Genomic DNA, 19,410 nt, shown 5'->3' with positions numbered 1-19,410 from the left:
ACACGGCAGTGAATGATTTGACAATTGTGGCTTTGTCATGTGTCCTGCTGATAAGACCACAAACATAAAAACACACAGTCTCCTATGTCTTCTGGAGCTGATATGTATCTGACATCAGTAGTTCGTATTGTAATAATCCAATATGCATCATCGTGTCAGATGACAGTGGTTTCAGCAAATCTCAGAATAGCTCAGTAGCCTTCATGAAGGCAGTATCTGGGTTACAATCTCAGCTCACTGCTGGATCTTCAATATGAGCTTTGTGTAGCACGTTGCCCTCATATTTCCTGCCCATGTCAAAGAGGAGTAATTTTTTGAACGTAAATGGAAACCTCAAACCTGGTGTTACAATGGCCCCCTCTGTTTTGAACTCATTCATCACCTTTGTCTCTTCCTTTTCATCTCTGTCTATCTCACTTTCTCTCTGTACAGCAAACTGCTCTCCACTGGTCAGCGTTTTATAACCGACCAGAACACGTTCGCCTTCTGATCAAGCACGATTCCAACATTGGCATCCCGGACAGCGAGGGCAAGATCCCTCTGCACTGGGCAGCGCACAGTCAGGAGCCCAGCGCTACACAAACTGTCCGCTGTATACTGGTACACACTATTACGCACACAGGCACACTGATGCTCTCAAGTAAATTTGTCATCATAATCCTCCATCCTCACCTGTCAGTCTGCATGTCCTTTTCTTTTCTGCGGTTGTCGTGTGTGTGTGTGTGTGTGTGTGTGTGTGTGTGTGTGTGTGTGTGTGTGTGTGTGTGTGTGTGTGTGTGCGTGCGTGCACGTGCGTGCACGTGCATGTGTGAAGGAGGCAGCTCCTACAGAGTCCCTGTTGAACTGGCAGGACTATGAGGGGCGGACTCCCCTGCACTTTGCCGTTGCCGACGGTAACGAGGCAGTAGTGGAGGTGCTGACGTCTTACGAGGGCTGCAATGTGACAGCTTATGATAACCTCTTCAGAACACCGCTGCACTGGGCAGCTCTGCTCGGTGGGTGAACACACACCCTGTATGTGACCTATTGCAGCCTGAATCACAGCTACACACGTGTGAATGAAGGATTTAAGGCTATGTGGAAAGTATGACCACTTTCCCCAAAAACAAAAGTCCAATTAGAAATGTTTTACACTGGTTAGCTAAATCAAAGCCAGAATGGATGAGTTATTACCCCATGATAAGATGATGTTTTATTTACTTTTAACCATGATAGGCGTGGCTCTAGAGATGGCAATGTTTGTTTCTTTGTTTTGTCTGTCAGTTGGTCCACCACTGTGGTCCAGACTGAAATATCTCAACAATTATCAGATGAATTGCCATGAAATTTTGTACAGACATTCATGTTGCCTGGAGGATGAATCCTACTGACTTTGATGATGCCCTGACTTTTCCTCTAGTGCCAGGTGACATTCCTATCAGCCTAAGCTGTACTTCAGTGCTAATTAGCAAATGTTAGTATGCTAACACTCTAAACTAAGATGGTAATCATGGTAAACCTTATACCTGCTCAACATTAGCATGTTAGCATTGTCATTGTGAGCATGTTAGCATGCTGATGTTAGCATTTAGCTCAAAGCACCGCTGTGCCCAAGTGCACAGAGCCGCTAGCATTGCTGTGGACTCTTAGTCTTGTTTCTTCTGGTTTATGGTTCTTAACTACCTGTTTTTATAGCACCACACAAAGACAAACACAGTGGTTAGTAATTATGTAATCAGTGACAGTTGACTTATGTTGACATGAAAAAATAAAAATATAAAGTGCCTTTGTAGGACAGCATAGTTGAGCAATTGTCCCAGCTCCTTACTGTGTATACTTGTCATTATCTGTCATCCTCATATCCCACTAATGTAAACATGTGTTTTGCAGGCCATGCCAGAATCGTACACCTGCTGTTGGAGAGAAACACATCGGGCACTATTCCTTCAGACAGCCAAGGAGCAACACCTCTGCATTATGGTGCTCAGAGCAACAATGCTGTGAGTCATGTACACTTAACACACAGAGCTGGAAAACGTGCTGAGTCAGCATCATGCACCTTTATCCAAAATACAATATTGTTGATAATGAAATAAAGCTGTCTCATCCTGTATGTTCTAAATCCTTCTGAGAATGTAGGTTTGCAAAGGCAAAATATTTTTAAGATTTTATATGCTTGACTGTCAAGGTCAAATTATAGCTTATGGGAAATTTGGAAATATAAGTTTATTACTCTACTTTGAATACAGTGCTTTGCAGTTTGACCTGGAGTGATTTTAATAATGATAATCAACGTATTTATTTTTTATTATTATTTATTTTATTGGTTTGTCCTCAGTATGATGTTGCCTAGTCAATTGGAGCTACACATATTTGATCCTTGATGTGTGTGTGATTTAATGTCTCCCTTCTCATAATGTCCAAAAAACTAAACTGAAATAATGGTCTTTCTGTATGTGTGTGTGTGTGTGTGTGTGTGTGTGTGTGTAGGAGACAGTGGGTGTGTTTCTGTCTCACCCATCTGTGAAGGATGAACCCGATCTGGAGGGGAGGACGGCCTTCATGTGGGCCGCTGGGAAGGGCAGTGATGATGTCATCCGCACCATGCTGGCCCTCACCCCTCACATTGACATCAACATGGCCGACAAGTACGGAGGCACCGGTGAGCACCTGAGAATCAAGAGGGGGAACTGAGGCTCGTCTAAACTGCTTTGACCCACACCCCTACTCTTCCTGATACTGTACACATACACAAACACACACACACTTTTATCCTTATTCTGTTTGTGTGTGGCCTGCTGTTTGTTGTAGGCTAAGGATGATGATGTCACAGGGGATTTCCCCCAAGGTGCTAGAGAGACTGAGTGAGAGAGAGAGAGAGAAGTGATACTGTCAGCAAAATTAGTGTGAGCTCGCTGAATAGACTCCCGCCACTGCCAGCACTGTCCTCTGACACACACACAAACACACAAACATGCAGACACACATGACTTACTGCCGCGCTCTGACCCCTGTTTGGACGTATAATCTCCATGGTGATAGCCCCTCTGCTCAGCCAGGCGGTCATTGTTTATGCATGCATAACATGCAACGGTTGAGTCATGCTAATGAGACGGTGTGAAGGGCAGTGGAGCTGACTGGTGCCCAGATCACTTCCATGCACTTGACTCTAGTCTGTATTGTCTGGCGACTGGAGGGGGGGGGGGGGGGGGAAGAGGAGCCACGAGGAGGCTTAAGTGTATTGCTCCTCATTAAATATCTCTGTCAGTTTAACCCTCCATTGACCAGGCTTTGGCCACAGCCCCAAGAGGAGCTGCAGTCAAGGGGATGAATGAACAAAGAAGAGGCAGATGAAGGAGGAGCAGTCCTGAGGGTGTTTATTGTCCAGTTAGATTCAGGACCTCGTATTCTTATCTCTGTATTTTCTTTTAATGTATGTGTGGGTGTCCACACAGCACTCCATGCGGCCTCCCTGTCAGGCCATGTGAGCACAGTGAAGCTGCTGTTGGAGAGGGGAGCGATGGTCGACTCTCTGGATGTGATGAAACACACGGCGCTGTTTCGCGCTTGCGAGATGGGACACAGAGATGTCATACTCACACTCATCAAAGGTGGGTGTAATTGGTACATACAGTATGTGCAAGCATTCCAATAACTACACATTCTGTGTGTCAGTTAAATGCCTCAACTGAAATGTAAATGTAATGAATAAAGGTTCTGCACGTGTGGACCTGGTAGACGTGGATGGTCACACTGCTCTGCACTGGGCAGCTCTGGGAGGGAATGCTGAGGTCTGCCAGATACTGATGGAGAATGGGATTAGTCCCAATGTACAGGTACTCAAAATATATACAAAAACTTTAACAAAGTAGTCAAAGTACTCATTTAATTGGTCTGCACCTGTTAAATATTTGACTACTCCTGGGCAGGACCAGGCAGGACGGACTCCTCTGCAGTGTGCTGCTTATGGCGGCTACATCACTTGCATGGCTGTTCTCATGGAGAGCAATGCTAATCCAAACATACAGGACAAAGAGGTAAAAATCTACTCATACGTCCACAAATGCACCCACACATCCGTCTATGTTATCTGAGCTTTTGGACACAACTCTAGTTTGAATGGTTGCTCTTTTTATGGATGCACAGGGGCGGACTGCTCTCCACTGGTCGTGCAACAATGGTTACCTGGACGCTGTGAAACTTCTACTTGGCTACAATGCCTTTCCTAATCACATGGAGCACACTGAGGAGAGGTGAGAGAGGTGGGAGACAGGGAAGTAGAAATGGGAACACAGATGTATGAATGACACTGGTGTTTGTTTTGTGCAGGTACACCCCTCTGGACTACGCTCTGCTGGGAGGGCACAGCGAGGTGACTCAGTTCATGCTGGAGCATGGTGCTCTGTCCATTGCAGCCATCCAGGACATCGCTGCTGCCTCCATCCAGGCTGTCTACAAAGGCTACACTGTCCGCAAGGCCTTCAGGGAGAGAAAGCAGCTCCTCATGAGGCATGAGCAGCTGCGCAAGGATGCGGCCAAGTGAGAGATGAGCACACACATATACCTATACTCACATATTTGTGTGCGTAGACAAACAGACACACATGCACTGAAGCCTCAGTCGTTGTTTCTAGTGTTTCATGGTGCTCATTTGTTGTAAGACTCTCATAAACATCCCTCTCTTTGTCACACGACACCTTTTGTATTTTACATTTACATGCATCGTGTTCATCACTCACTCCTGTTTCTGTCTTCATTATTTGTGTCTGTCTTCCTCTTCTTGCCCATATAGGAACAGTCACACTCTCTCCATATCTATCTTTCGCTCTGTCATCCCTGCACACACATACGTCTTCCCCCTGTCACTTTCTTCTGGCTTACCCTCCTTTTTGTCATTTGCTTGCCAGTCTCACCTTTATTCTGTCTTACACAATGCTTTTGAGAGGCAAATTTGTTTTAAGAGGGCACATTAACTTTTCTTAGTATTTCAAGCAGGCAGTTTTATTGAAATATAAGTCTTGTATGAGATGTTTTTCTTACAAAGTACTCTATTCTACCACATCTTCTTATCAGATTTATTTTCCTGATATGTACAAAGTTGTGACCAAATATATAAAACTTGTTATTGCTCCACAACTAAAAAAATGTCTTTGCACAGAAAGGGTACCTGGTTTTGCCTTGACATGAACCAGAAAGTTGCAATTTTGCCTGTGTGAACTGGTCAATTTGCATTTGTACACTTGATGATGAAATAGCACAGCTAAAATATATGTAATATTAAATATTCTCATCAATAATCTTTGATGTGAACACAATGTTTTGATCTGTCTGTTTAAACATTGTAATAACATGTTTAAACAGCTTAAAATGTAAAGGATTATGAGTGGACATAACATATATTGATGTGCCGTAACCTAAATATACCTGTCAGGCACCATAGCCCACAGTTTAATCCCCTTTTCTTTTCTTTTTTTAAATGTCCATACATTTAAAACAAACTCTACACATTCATTGTTCCGCCTGGATCTTGGCTGTTGATGTGGTGCATTTCAGACAAAACTGTATGCCATGATCAGATCCAACTGCTTTTCTTTGTTTTCAGGAAACGAGAGGAAGAACAGCGGAGGAGAGAAGCTGTGCAGCAAGTCTCTGTGGCCACTGCAGAGAAACGGAGGGTCCCTTTGGTGAGAACAGAGCAGGAAAAGCTCTCCCTAGTGAACATTATAAAGGACTTATCCATGAATGACTCAGTGGTGGAAACAAAGAAATCATCCAAAGCTGAACGTACTAAGAGCAAAGAGGAGAGACACAAAGGTACAAAGAAATTCTTAAAGTTATGATGGAATTTACGGTTTGAATCGCTGTATAGTGGGTTAATAGTTTAAGATATGGTGTTTTATTCATTTTTCATCACTAATTTGAAAGTTGATTTGCATGAGGTGTGATATTGATTATATAAAATAACATAAAAATATCAATGGTCTTGAAATACAAAACAGCGTTCCTACAAGTAAACACATAAAGCAGAAACATTTTGCACAAAACCTTTTCTTTTCTCTTTATTTCTCTCACCAGCCCACAAGAGCAGATCCTCTAGAAGAAGTAAAGCAGCTGAACCACATGAGGTCCCTGATGCTTCAAGCCGTCATTGTCATGTGGCGAGTGACACTGTGCCTGGTGCTCCCCAGATCACCAGGCTGAAGGAACTTCTCTCTCCTGCCAGCTGCAGCCAGCCACCCAGTCTCAAACCCAGACCTCCCTCCATGCCCAAAGTCAGGGAACGACCTTCCTCAAACACATGCACTCTTTCCACAAGCATCTCTGTGACAGACCAAGCTGACACTATTATCAGAGAATGCATTCCTCTAAAAAAGAGAGACGCTCACATGACTGTGCAGACTGCCCCCGGCAAGACTGACGCCCACACCTCTCCACAAAAGCACAGAAACCACAAGGAGCAGACTTCAGAAAAGGCCGCCACCAAAGACCAAACTCACACTCCCTCATTAAGAAGCAGTTCATCTTTAGACCACAAAAGCCCTTCGAGAAAGACTCAGTCTGCCACACATGCACCTATATCCACACGCGCACACAGGGAGCACAACAAAGAGCAGCGCAGGACGAGGAACGAGGCTGCACGCATCATCCAGCGAGCTTGGCGAAGGTGAGTTTACGTGTGCGCACTTGTGTTTGTACCTGGAGGGGTGTTCAGTAGCTGGAGCTTATCTGCCATGTGGTGCCCACATGTGCCCTCCCCCACATACATGCCAACCCCCAACTCATCTCTCCTGTAACTCTCCCCCATGTTCGGTCTGGATGCCATCAACACTTGAGCAGTGGGGGGGAAAGCGTGGGAGATGGGTGAGACAAGGAGGCAGGGGACAGACAGGCTATAATCTAGAGCTTTCATACTGGTTTAACAAGAGGCTAAAAGTTCAGCCGTGCTGCTCTAATAGCTACCAGCAGCCTCTCTTTGCTTTTCTCTCCCTCTTACAAACTCTGTTTCTCTTAGAGGCTGCCAGTCCACCGCAGGAGGCCCTCTGTTTCCATTCAGCTTCACAATAATATTCTGTATGTGCTGCCTATTAACTGCCTTGAATAAACTCTGTTTACTTTGTTTATGCTTAGTGAGTATTAGTGTGAGGACTTGCCAGCTTTTAGACCTTTGAACGTAGTCTGAGATTTTTTTTATTGAACGACGTGCACGTGTATGCGCTTGCATGGATGTGTGTCTGCAGGTTCCACGCACGCAGACGGAGAGAGGTAAAGGCCCGCGAAGAGGTGGAGTCAAGTGATTCAAACCACACCCACAACAGGAAGAAGATGGAAATCCGAGCTCAACCCACTAAACCATCAGCGAGTAAGAGCTCTGTGCTACAAAGTATCTATGGTGAGCTTGTTTTGCTTATTAATATGTATATGACAATAAGAGATCACAGGTAGTTGGATCAAAAACAAACAACATAAACAACCTTACACAATAACAACATTCCACTTACACACACACACACACACGTACACAGAAAGAAAAAAGACTCGACACCACCCACCCCTCCTGAACAACTGGACTAATATTACAAACACAGGATTTCGATATTATATATAAGACTGCATTTGACTGCAGTTCAATGAAATTGATGAGAGAGAGGGGATGACATGCAGCAAAGGGACGCAAGTTTAATTCGAACCCACACCACTGCAGTAAGGACATTTATTATGGACAACAACTCTCATGAAAAACACAAAACCAGTGTAGCCAAATCCTTAAATAGCTTATTCCTCTGTGCTATAGAGCTCCATTGTTGTCCAAAAACTGGGTGCACTTGGTGACCTGGTTATTCATTACAATGAACACAGTACTGTGGTTTATTTTGAGTCCGTCTCACATACACTGTCCTGCTGCCATACATTAAACACTCGCTAGTACACCAAATTCGCAGCTGAAAGTAGTCCCCAACAAATGCACCATTTACTCCAGTTTGAATAACATTTGCTAAAAAATGTCTTTTTATAAGACTGTATATTTATACCCAAGATTTACGTCCTCACTGGGAACAAATGGTCTTGTAGCTCAGTCCCACAGACAGGGTAAGGACGTCGGAGAGAGTACTAAGAGATGAACTAATGCACTGTGGCCTTTGGTCTTTTCAAGGGATTTGTTGATGTTACCAAAAATATAGAATATTGCCAGCCTTATCCTTTTAATGGTAAACCAACCGTGAATCACTTGTGGCTGAAAACAGCTGCTGTACTGCTCTCTATAAGCTGAAACTTTCAAGCATACTCTATGTCAGTGATGTCAAAGCCTGTATTGGTTACAGTGTGCAGCATTTTCTTAAGTTGCAACCTATAGAGAGTGCAACAGCAGCAGTTTTCTGCCCCACATGTTCCTGTGTTGATTTACCCTTCGAGGTGGGAGCCTTTCCATCTGAAATGAATCCGTAGCTCTTGAATTACATGGAAACAGAATGAAGAAGCAGCTGGAAATCAGGATGGTTGTCATACCATTGTAGAACAAGCTGTAAGTGACTCTGGGAACAGGAACTCGTGTAAATGTCTGGGTGATGCTTCAATCCACATACCAGGACAGTATCTGCCTGGTTGGCTGTGTGGAACCTCTGGTAGGGTTTCGCCCCACAGTCAGGCCTGACCTTCATCACACATCACCAGGTGATGATGGGAGAACGGGCAGAAACCTTGCTGTGCCAAAACACACAAGCATACACACCGTCTCCAAAATCCTTGCTCCAACCCAACCTTCTGACATGGTTTTCCCCTCCCCCTTCTCACCTCCCTTTCTCTCTCTCCCTCTTTCTCTCCTTCTCGCTCTCTGACAGTCCTGGCACTGTGAAAAGTTCAGAGCTGTCAGGGGGAATGTCAGACGACTGCGTAGAGCAATCTGCTGAACACACACACATAAACCCCAACATGGTTCCACACACACATTCATGAGACTCATTCTCGCACTCATTTTGAGAAGTATTCAAACATTTGACACACAACTCTGGACTGTGTCACACTGCTCCGTTTATCATCATAAACCATTTTTTAAATTGGCTGTTAATTATTTTATCTCAAATGCATCTCTAATATCTGTAGCAACACACACGGAGAAAGAGACATTTATTTTTGTATCACAGATAACAAAACTACATGTGTCAAAGAATTGCTGTGTGCAAGTTTGATTGATTGATTAGTTGATTTAAAAAAAGGCTATACCTCTGTACTGCAGAACACAATAAAGTTTAATAGTTTATTTCCACTATGCTTCACCAATAGTAGACAATTATACATACTGTACATACAAAGGTGGAGTGGCAACGCTTACATGTTCCAGGCTCTCTTCATAACATTAAACAAGCTACCAAGAAACCATTTTTTAAGCTCTCTGATGTGATCAACATTAAACATGTAGGAAGAGTCTTCCATTGTACTGCAACAGAATAAAATAATTCTGAATAAAATATAGGAAACAGTATTAAATCTGTTGAACTACCTCTTGTGGAATACCTGTGAGTGTCTGTAATCGGTGATGAGTAGTTCCCTTAATACATTGGAATTTTGTCTGTGGCCACTAAGGATTAAAAAAAAAAAAAAAAAAAAACACAACAAAAAACATCAAGGCTCCAGTGAGGTTCGAACTCACGACCCCTGGTTTACAAGACCAGTGCTCTAACCACTGAGCTATGGAGCCTTTGTCAGATATGCTACCAACAGATTACCTGAACCTGACTAGATCAACCAGTTACAGGAGTGTCCTGAGCTTTGTTGTGCAGCACCAGCTGATTGAAACTGCAAATCTAAGTGAAGATATCCAGACATTTTTCTTTACTGTCCTTTAGGCAACTCTATGGCCAGACGAGGGCGTTCATTTCGGGGCTCTCAGTCTCAGCTGCTCCTGGACATGCCTTTACGCACCCAGAGCCAGTGTAAGTGCATGTACATACCCAAACATGCAGTTTTAATAGAGTAAAAGTCTCTAAAAGGTAATTTTATGTGCTTGTTTTACAGTGAGCGGTATAGATTGTGTGCACCTGACTGACGCCGTGAACCAAGCCAAGCAGTACTCTTACCACCTGAGACCACATAGTGCTGGACAGGGGACCAGAGGCCGGGGAAAACATTGAAGCCCCACACACACACATTCTTTGATGTTTTCTCAGCTGGCTGGCGGCCTCACCTCTATAGAATTACTATACACATTGTTCGCTCAATGTGCCAAGCTTTCTAAAATTAAGCCATATGACATCAGAGCCATGACCTCACAGGGTGGGGTTAAGTCTACAGAAATGGTGTGTGTAAAAGATAACCTTTCATCCATTGTGGAAGGAACACATACACACACGCCATCTCCCTCGTTCTCCATCGCTCTCGCACACACACTGAGATAACCTTTCCTACTGTTGTGGAGAATGAGGCAGTCTATCAACAGCCAGTCATACAGATAGCCCACCTGCAGCCACGGACACACGGACACACACACACAGTTAGGTCTCCAAGTGTTTTCCCTCTCAAGAGAATGATGTATTTCTATATGCAGTTTTTATTTACTTTAATATGCATTTGCACAAAAATAATCCATATTGTGTAATTTTAGATATACATATACCTCAATGTTTGTTGTTTTTATTGTATTCTAAAAATAAAACAAAAATTGACACAAAAGGCAGCGGGATTTCACTTTATTATTTTTTTTTTCCTTTTTAGTTTTTTTTTTTTCAAAATTCGCCAGGTGCCCCAGTAAGCACTGGCCAACGTTACTCCGACAATACAACAATACTCCGAAAAGGAAGGACAAACAATTATCAGGCTAAGAATGAAGCAGAGAGAGAGGCAGCTTAAGACACAGAAAAAAACGGGACCTCTTAAAACAAGAATGTGGAGTATTCCCCATTGTCACTCACAATAAAAAACACTTATTCCTGCCTGAAAGCTGTGTTGTATGTACTCATTGCTACTGAGCACTGTGAGTGTTTTGTCTGTCAAAGTAGCTGTTGAAAGATGTTTGAGAGGGTGAACTAACGAACCCACCAGGTGCCGGTCTGGTGGGCACGTCGGTCAGTACATGTCTCGAAGGCCCAGGTTTCCACGGCGAGCGGAAGAGCTGTGAGCCACGGTGACACTGTAACAGTAGAGCAAGTCTGTCAACCACTGCTCCCTGGTCGAACCCCGTGAATACCTCTGAAACACACAAACACACACAGAAATCAGGTGAACAGCCTCCATGAGAGGTTAACATACTTTATCTCTCCATCCAAACTTGTACAAAAGCCTTAAAATCCATCTCTGTGAATTTCACGTCTGAGCTGTTTACCGTGAGGTGTTGTATGATCTCTTGCAGCAAAGCAGCGTTGGCCAGCAGCTGGTTGTGGAGGGGCGTGTGCTGCAACAGCATTGACAAGATCTGTCCGAGCTGTGGCAGCTCCTCCTCACTCAGATTTCCAACTCGCAACAACTGCAGAACCATTCGCAGCAGGCGAGGAACGGTGCTTAACGCTGACACACAAGCACCCCATATTGCCTCTCTGCAAATGTGACACAAAGGTGTTTTAAACCCAGTTGTTGTAAATCTTTATCATGCGATAATGGCAAACAGCTGCTATTAAGGTCAAGATTTCATATCAACAGGAGATCAGTAAAGGGTTGTGGTCGTTCAACACACACCTTTTGTGGTTGGTTTCGGCAGGTAACTCCTGCTGCAGGGTGATGAGCAGAGCCAGCAGGCTGAGGCAGCACTGAGACAGGAAGCGCAGCACGGGCTCAATGGGCAGAACAGACAGGTCCAGTAATCTGGATACAGCTCTGAGCAGCCCGGCCGCCATACTGTCGGGCACCACCCCTAACTTGGTCTGAGACACACACATAACATACACAGGAGCAGTTCAAGGAGTAAAATGAGCACTAAATCAACTATAATTGAGAAATCCTCAAGGTAATTTTCCTGCTTAATGAAAACTGTTTCTTACCAGGTATTTGCAGATGCCATTTTGCAAGATGTCAAAGCACTGAGACTTCGAACCCAGAGTTTCCAGACAGTGGCAGACTTCCTATGAATGAAACTAATTTCATATCAAACGTGCTTTTTCCATAGAAATACTTCATTGACATACTGCTTACACAAGTGTGATTCTAATTTTAGCAATGCAATGTAACCGCCATGTTTCGGAAAAAACTGATGCTTGATTTAGTTGGAAGATTTTTTTTTATATTTTAACTCTGCAGTGGACTATAAAGGTGTGCTTCTGAAATACAAAAAAAAGAAGAAAAAAAGCAATGGCAGGAAGGTGAAATCAAACAGCTTTAACCTGCATTTATCAGACAAACCACATTACTGCTGTAAATGAACAGAGCGTTAGTGCACAAGAAAGCATACCAGAGTATTTCTACATTCCTGTCTTAAGAAGTGAGGCCTGCACTTCATCGTGCCTTTACCAAAGAAAAGAGTCACCAAACAGCATCTAAATTTCATTCTTGCCGGGATGGAGACGAGATTGGTTTCAGGCCTAAGCAGCTGCCACAAACTTTTTAAAAGTGAAAAATAAGGCTCAGCTTTTCCTCATTAACTTCAAATCCAAATCAAATTTCTCATTAGCTTTTTATCAAATTGAGGTGTGTGTGCGTGCAGGAGTGAGTGCGAGCCTGCCTGTGTCAGAACGGTGCACCTGTTGGCATTCTCGGCGTCATTAAAAACAATCCCATCTCATTAGTTGAACCAGAGTTGACACAGTCCGTCCCGTAATGCTGCCCCCCCCCTCGCCACAATGTGTCCCCTCCCTCCTCCTTTCCGCCACTTGCCCGTGATTGACTCGGACAGGGAGATGAGAGAGGCAGGATCTGAGGGCTTAATTGAGGAGCTGAATTAGTGATTATAAGCCCCCCCACTTGCTCACACACTCACACACACTTGCCCCAGGGCATAGTTACGTTAACTGTAATTTCTGTGCAGAAATGTCACACTCCCATCATGCCATGGGCTCTCATTAGCATTTGTGCATATCCGCTATGCCCGATAACCACGCATCTCCAACCTGCGCAATGCGATAAAGGTTCCCCTCTCAGCCGGAGTGCCACGATAAAGCTTCTACCCTCTGAGCTCTATATGGGAGACAGAGAGGGACCAGAGGGGACTGAAAGACCACAACTGTGTCCAGAATATCAACACTTTTCAAAACAATGTCTTTTCCTCCTCTTCCTTCACCTGCTAGCCTTCTAGATTAATATTCAATGTTGCGTCCAAGTGTTGGTGTCCAGAATGTATGTGAGGTTTGGGGTAGTTGTGGGAAAGAGTGTGCAGCGAACGCACCTCAACAACATCCCAGTGGTGTGTGAACTGCTCCAGCGGTGTGAGGTAGAGGCTGAGGGGTGAGAGGGGGGAGGGAGGCAGGTTGCTCTCGTCGCCGGCCTCCTGCAGGGAGGCGAGCTTGTCGGACGAGAAGCCCGTCAGGGTGGAGAACAGGAAGCTGATGTAGTCCACGTCCTGCAGAGCAGCTTCCTGGCTCCCAACTGACCAGCCACTCAGAGATGACCTGGAGAACATAATCAGTGAACATGTTATACAATTATTGACGCATCAGCTGCGTTAAACACAAAGCTGGAAAGCCACATCTTCCTGAGTATAAAAGATTTTTACAACTTGTAATTTTAGCAACTTTTCATAATGTTACGCTTTTTGGACACACCAGTTAGATTAATTTTCAAATAACAACTTCCTGCATATATAATCCTTATCACATTTCTTAGAATTATTCATGATGATGTGTTTTGTAAGAGCATAATATTGAGGATAATAGTGCACAGAAGTACAGTTATGAAAAACTCTTCCTTGCCTTGAGGGGAGGATAGATCTGTAACATTAGGAAATGTGTGTGAAAAACAAGTGTGTTTTGTGAAGCCTGGGAGGCACATGCAGACAGAACGGTCTTCTCAATTCTCCATGACGAATCTGCATTCCAGCCTCCCAAAGAGCTCTTTGTATCATACCCATTACACACACATCCCATCCCATATGAACTCAGCACTCCCACCGCTCAAAATTTGTATAACACTGCCCCACTGACACAAGTGAAAGGTCACACACACACACATGCCTGCGGACACACACACCATTACAGGGAAAGGTAAGCTGTGAGTGTATAAGAGAATATAAAAACTGCTTTTATTGTCACCAGTAAGTTGAATATCAAATATACAGGGCATCCACATCAGCACCTGTCAACAGGCAGGTAAGAAACCAGATAGAATGTCAGGAAGTCATCTGTGAAAGCGCAATACTGCCATCTGATGGTGGAAGGTTTGAGTGCATCAAGTGTTTAACACAATTGCCTGATACGTTTAAAGGTTTGATTCTAAAAGTAAGGGCATTTCTGTGCTGTCCAAAATCTCTTTCCTAAACAGGAGTGCCTCCTTACACACATTCCAATAAATTGAGTTCATGTGTCCTCCGCAGGTGTATGGGTGTTTTCAAGCTCACCTATGGTGTATAATACGAATCAGCGAGGCAGCGAGACCAGCAGAGATTCGTCCAGCAGTGCAGCAGCAGCTCAGATTGGCCAGAAGAGACTGGGACATTTTGGGTAGGAAGTAGAGCAGCTGCACCATTCGTTGCTGAGACTCTGCTGGTAGCAGCACCACAACTCCTTCCTGTGGATCTTCACACACACACACACACACACACACACACACACAAACTCATATGCACACTTCACGTGAGACAGTAATGCACTACACCCTCTGGGGATATAACAGGCTTTATCAAGAAAATGAAAGCGAGACCAGGAAACCAGACTATGTTCAGTCTAGTAAAAAGAGACAGACAGACAGATATGCAGTAGCCACTACAGTGAGGGCTTAGATAATATGTGTGTGTGTGTGCGCATGTGTGCGTGGTGTTTTGTCTGTCTCTGACGCACATGCTGATGTCAGAAGCCCTCAGACAAAAGGAGTCTTGTGATGGTGAATTGCTGGTTCTGCGGCAGTTTCTATCTACCTCCCCCCTCCCCTCCTGGCCCCCTCTGTCACACACCAGCCTTACTATCTGACCATCCTCAGAGCAGTGGATATGGTCTTATTACTGCTTTACGCCTCTGGTTGCAGTTCAGTTTTACAAAGTTGTCTGGGATGGGAAACATGAAGTTCCACCGCCTCCTAGGGAAACTATGGTGTATCTTGGGTCTGTGGTACATAATTCTCTTGGCTTAGTAACATTTTTCTTGCTGGTAATCTGACCATTGTTGCTGCCTTCTGTATTCTATTGAACTGTTTATGCATACGAAAATTATTATGTATTTTTTCCACATGCATGAATGCATTTATTTTTCATTAATCGAGTACTGGGAATAAGAAACATCTAAACAGAGAGCTTGCTTTTACTGCTTCTCCCTTGAATTAATTGTTCCTAAATTGGAAGCTGGAACTGAGCAGGAATTGTATTTAATAAACCAGACTACTCCCTAGTTCCCAAGATTATTACAACTCTCTTTGGGTTGAAAGTTTTAAACTTTCTACCTCTGACCACACCCTAATCAGTGCTTCCACATCAGATCTTTGCCAGTTGATGGAATAACACCTGATGGGCCATAGCTGACAACAAGTTTCAAACTACAAAGATCAGTGCAATAGCAGTTTTCTGTCCTATGTCAGTTGATGACGATTTGTTTTTCTAGTATGGGTTGTGATATAAATCTGATAATTATATCTAATATTAATAATTACATGTGATGTCACAAAAAAGATGTTTCTGTCAAGTTGCCCCAACCTCTATGATCATTGTCTCTTTGTTTTTCTCTTTAATGGAGTGTTTGTACCGTAGAGACTGCAGGCTTGTGTCTGCAGACTGTTGAGCAGGTCTTTGTTTCCTCGAGAAGCGGCAGCCTGGATGGACAAGATAAGTCGCGCAGAGAGAGCAGGGTTACGGTGGCCCAGCTGGGACAACTGCACAGGAAGAGATGCCAACCAACGACACAGCACCTTACTCCTTCAGAGAGACAGAGAGGGGTAACATGCAGGTTTAGGAGTTTCGTGGGGCAATCAGTTTTGTTATCGTACAGATATTCACAGATCTATCTGATCAGATTTATTTCTCTAATGATTCTTCCCAGACTAAATTCCTGCAGTGAAAGCTGAGCTTGTGAGATGTAGTCTGGCTGTTCAATACTATTATGCTATTGTGCAAAGATATTAATTAATTATTAATTCAGAAAAATCTCATTTAATATTCAACAAAGGTATGCTATAATATGGGGCTACTGCTGTGGTTATGGTTGCATCATTTAGCCGTATACAAGAACTCTCCAGTTTAAAGATCCCACATGTTGAAAAACAATGACTGAAGTTACCTCGCTATGTGTGTGTGTCCTTGCTCCTGCAGGTAGAGCTTGCTGTAGAAAGACAGCAGCAGAGATCGTGTCTGTAGAGTCAGGTGTCTCTGCTTATAGTAGACATATACCGCTGCCAACAGGTCCTCTGTCACTGCTGCACAAATACAAACACACATACAGATATTAAAGCTAAAATGACATTACAACATGAACATTAAAAAATGTCTTGTAGTTCACAAACTAGTATCTGGAAACCAACCCATAATGTGAACTGAAATAAACACTTCTATTTGTGGGTGTGTTCTGCAGCCCACATTTGCATTATTATTAACACTGAACTCTACTAATCTTATTGAATTCATGCTTTTGTGTTTCACAAATACACCGCACGTGCTTACTTTTGCTCCTCTGTGTGAGCACCATCTTCCACACAGTACCCAGCAGCATGTGGAGCTGCCTGTAGCTCAGTTTCACTCCGCTGCCCAGAGTGTCTCGGACAAACGTCCTCAGAAGTGTCAGCCAGTCTCCATCCGTTTCTCGGCCGAGTCCCTGCCTCTGGCTGAGGGACACCATGACCTGACAAAGTGTGATGTTTAAGGCCAGAGGCTCCACAGTCAGTCCTGGAACAGCTGCAGTCTGCTTACTCCTGAAGGAAGGGCAGTGGGATTACAGTAGTTAACTTCACTTTAATAAAAGGGGGAAGGAAGGAATGTTTTCTTGACATATTAACACATATTCTTTACCTTTTGAGATCAACCTTCTTTTTATGTTTGGGTGTGTCCCGAGTACCATAGGGAAAGTTTTTCATGAAGTGCTGCTTAAATTCTCCCAGGTATTCTTTATGGAACCATGCGTCCTACACAAAGTCAAAGTAATTTTTTAGAAAACCTTGTACAAAAAATGAGATATGTGATATGTGATATTTGTGCAGTCCTCATCTCACCAGTGCATCCCGGTGCTCCTGTTGTGGTGCCAGTTTTCTCAGCAGCTGTAGAATAGACAACACCTGGAACATTACTGACATGGCATCTGGGGAGAGCAGGTGAGCGCCCTCAGTGCTGTTCCAGGGACAGTCACTGGTGCTGGCTTCTACCCACACTTCTAAAAGAAGAGGCACCAGTGTGGCTGCAAAACTCTGAACAGCCTCAGCTGAGTCCAGACCCTCACCCTCTCCGGGTCCAGGATCCACCTCTGGCCTACACAGTCAGAGAATGAAATAAAGAATATGTTAAACATGAAATATAATTGTTTAAATTCAACAGAAACCAGGCTAATTATTTGTTATGTCATATGTTCATACAAATTCTGTCTCTCATTCCTATTTCTTGATGGTTACAGGAGTTTGTGGTATCGTACCTGAGTCTAAAGGTGGACCGTGGAGTTGGTTTGGCCCCCGAATACTCATACACCTTAACTCCGACCTTGCTGTAGGTGAGCTCTTCCCAGCTGAGATACAGAGGTGTAAGCCTGTCCTCTCTACTGTAGCCAAACACTCCTTCAGTTGGCACAAAAATATCACTTTCCTCCACTGGTCGTTCCTCGACTACTGCCTGCAGAAAGCGTCCAAGCCTGAAATACAAGTGACCCAAAACAAAAAGTTAGCAGCTAGAATTATAATTACATATAATTTTCAGAATCAGTGTGCATGTACATGGCCTCCATACCTGAGGAGCACAGAGAGCCGCCACTGCTGGCTAGTCACAGCCCTGCTAGGATTGACCGAAAGAGCCCAGGTCCGTCCCTTAGCATCCTGGGCTTTTTTGGCTCCTCCGCTGTTTTGTCTGTGAGAGATCAACTCCAGGAAGTTAGTGAGGAGTACTGCAGGCCTCGCTGCTAGCAGAGCAGGGTAGTGTTCCAGCAACACATCGAGGACCTTCATGGCGTCCTCCTGGATGCCTGTCTCGATGTGGGTCATGGCACAAGACAGGTGGGCACTGAGGAGGGGGAAAAATGGAGCCACTCGTTCTGCAGGCACAGACTGTGCAATAAACCTGGAAGCAGTGCATAATTTTAGACATTTTAGCCCGTGTTATTTGAGAAGCCAAGTGCTCTTTTTACTGTATTGTTGTATTTCTGTATCACTGTTGTTTCACTAACCTGAGCACACGTGTAGCTGCCACACGAACATTGCCATCCTTGTCGGTGAAAACAGCTGCCACTTCAGAAAGCAGGCGAGAGAGATGCTGTTCTAACAGAGAAGGATTAAGGGACAGCAACTCTCTCAAACCCAACAAGGCACTATGTTTCACATTGGCATTGTAATGGTGGAGCTGAGACAGGAGGTCCTGGTGAGGCAGGTGGAAAGGGAGAGAAAGCAGACAAATTGTAGTACTCCAAAAATTTATTAGAAGTGAAAGCATGTTGGCGAGTTTGCTGAAATGTGAAACGCAGATTAAGAGCTTACATTGATACCAAGCTGCCTGTGTGTGGTGGGACCACTTGTGTCTCTCTTCAGCTGTTCAGTTAGATGGATTGCCTTTGAGCGGAAGTTGATGTTGGTGGCATTGTCAGCTTTGGGCTTCGTCTTTCCCACCTTTAGCTTGACCTTCTGGAAGTCATCCTGTCTCTTCTTCTTCTTGGACTTCATCTCTGCAGTCTATACTGCTGTCAGTGTTACCAGACATGCAGGTGAGACGATGAGTGCATTGATTTAAATAAGAGCCATACTGCCCACTGGCATATGTTTGGAGTTGGCGGCTGATGCATTAAAACATAAATTTTGCAGCACAAAAAAGAAATTGCTCAATTTTTGCTCCGAATAGTGAGATTAGGGAAGCGTTTAAACCATAAGAGGGACAACAGGGCCGCTGCACCTACATTAAAGTCAGCTAAATTAGATAGCTTGTAGCTAACTATCTCATAGCCTGGTCCGGCTTCATGCATGACAGTTCTTATTTTACTTACCACAGAAAAGGGTCCTGGCTACTACCGTCCGAGGTCACAGCATCAAACACTCACTCAGTGTAAGAGTAACCCCCTGCTAACAATTGTCAATACAAATAAAAAGAAACTATTCTGTATTCAATCAATCTCGTGTTGGTGCATTGGGTCCTTGACTGTGTATGTTTCTGCTTACTAACCCGAGAACCAGTTAGATGTGTACAGCACAACGGCT

The 19,410-nt window shown here is 44.1% G+C and overlaps 2 protein-coding genes and 1 non-coding gene across 11 annotated transcripts in view; 1 reads left to right on the top strand and 2 right to left on the bottom strand.

Annotated features, from left to right (window-relative positions):
* invs (inversin) overlaps positions 1 to 10,644 on the top strand; it is a 20,263-nt gene extending 9,619 nt beyond the window's left edge. For all 6 annotated transcript variants that reach the window (XM_044208639.1, XM_044208638.1, XM_044208644.1 and 3 more), the window contains 14 exons: positions 433 to 600; positions 815 to 995; positions 1,870 to 1,979; positions 2,470 to 2,641; positions 3,435 to 3,590; positions 3,694 to 3,815; positions 3,909 to 4,016; positions 4,126 to 4,232; positions 4,309 to 4,518; positions 5,582 to 5,793; positions 6,055 to 6,643; positions 7,218 to 7,369; positions 9,822 to 9,908; positions 9,991 to 10,644. In XM_044208639.1, coding sequence (XP_044064574.1) covers positions 433 to 600; positions 815 to 995; positions 1,870 to 1,979; positions 2,470 to 2,641; positions 3,435 to 3,590; positions 3,694 to 3,815; positions 3,909 to 4,016; positions 4,126 to 4,232; positions 4,309 to 4,518; positions 5,582 to 5,793; positions 6,055 to 6,643; positions 7,218 to 7,369; positions 9,822 to 9,908; positions 9,991 to 10,106 — 2,490 coding nt within the window. In that variant the 3' untranslated portion in view covers positions 10,107 to 10,644. The remainder of the gene's footprint in view (positions 1 to 432; positions 601 to 814; positions 996 to 1,869; positions 1,980 to 2,469; positions 2,642 to 3,434; positions 3,591 to 3,693; positions 3,816 to 3,908; positions 4,017 to 4,125; positions 4,233 to 4,308; positions 4,519 to 5,581; positions 5,794 to 6,054; positions 6,644 to 7,217; positions 7,370 to 9,821; positions 9,909 to 9,990) is intronic.
* On the bottom strand, positions 9,601 to 9,673 carry trnat-ugu. The gene has a single exon. It is a non-coding gene; the product is annotated as a tRNA-Thr (tRNA).
* On the bottom strand, positions 10,645 to 19,410 carry tex10 (testis expressed 10). Of its 4 annotated transcripts, none has more exons than XM_044208645.1 (16): positions 19,200 to 19,399; positions 18,700 to 18,899; positions 18,393 to 18,580; positions 17,960 to 18,286; positions 17,652 to 17,864; positions 17,239 to 17,491; positions 17,039 to 17,151; positions 16,694 to 16,941; positions 16,314 to 16,449; positions 15,783 to 15,952; positions 14,450 to 14,627; positions 13,283 to 13,505; positions 11,946 to 12,026; positions 11,644 to 11,828; positions 11,294 to 11,504; positions 10,645 to 11,160 (listed from the first exon to the last, which is right to left on the bottom strand). In XM_044208645.1, exons 2-16 carry the CDS (start codon positions 18,880 to 18,882, stop codon positions 11,038 to 11,040), a joined length of 2,832 nt encoding a protein of 943 aa, XP_044064580.1. In that variant the 5' UTR covers positions 18,883 to 18,899; positions 19,200 to 19,399; the 3' UTR covers positions 10,645 to 11,037. The 4 variants fall into 4 exon arrangements, with proteins under 4 accessions (XP_044064580.1, XP_044064581.1, XP_044064582.1 ...); XM_044208646.1 differs by having other exon boundaries at positions 18,700 to 18,896; XM_044208647.1 differs by lacking the exons at positions 10,645 to 11,160; positions 11,294 to 11,504; positions 11,644 to 11,828 and adding an exon at positions 13,008 to 13,074 and having other exon boundaries at positions 11,956 to 12,820; positions 19,200 to 19,410.

The sequence above is a fragment of the Siniperca chuatsi genome, linkage group LG9 (genome assembly GCF_020085105.1).
Source record: "Siniperca chuatsi isolate FFG_IHB_CAS linkage group LG9, ASM2008510v1, whole genome shotgun sequence".
Taxonomy (NCBI): Eukaryota; Metazoa; Chordata; class Actinopteri; order Centrarchiformes; family Sinipercidae; genus Siniperca; species Siniperca chuatsi.
This window is presented reverse-complemented; position numbering and strand designations above follow the sequence as displayed.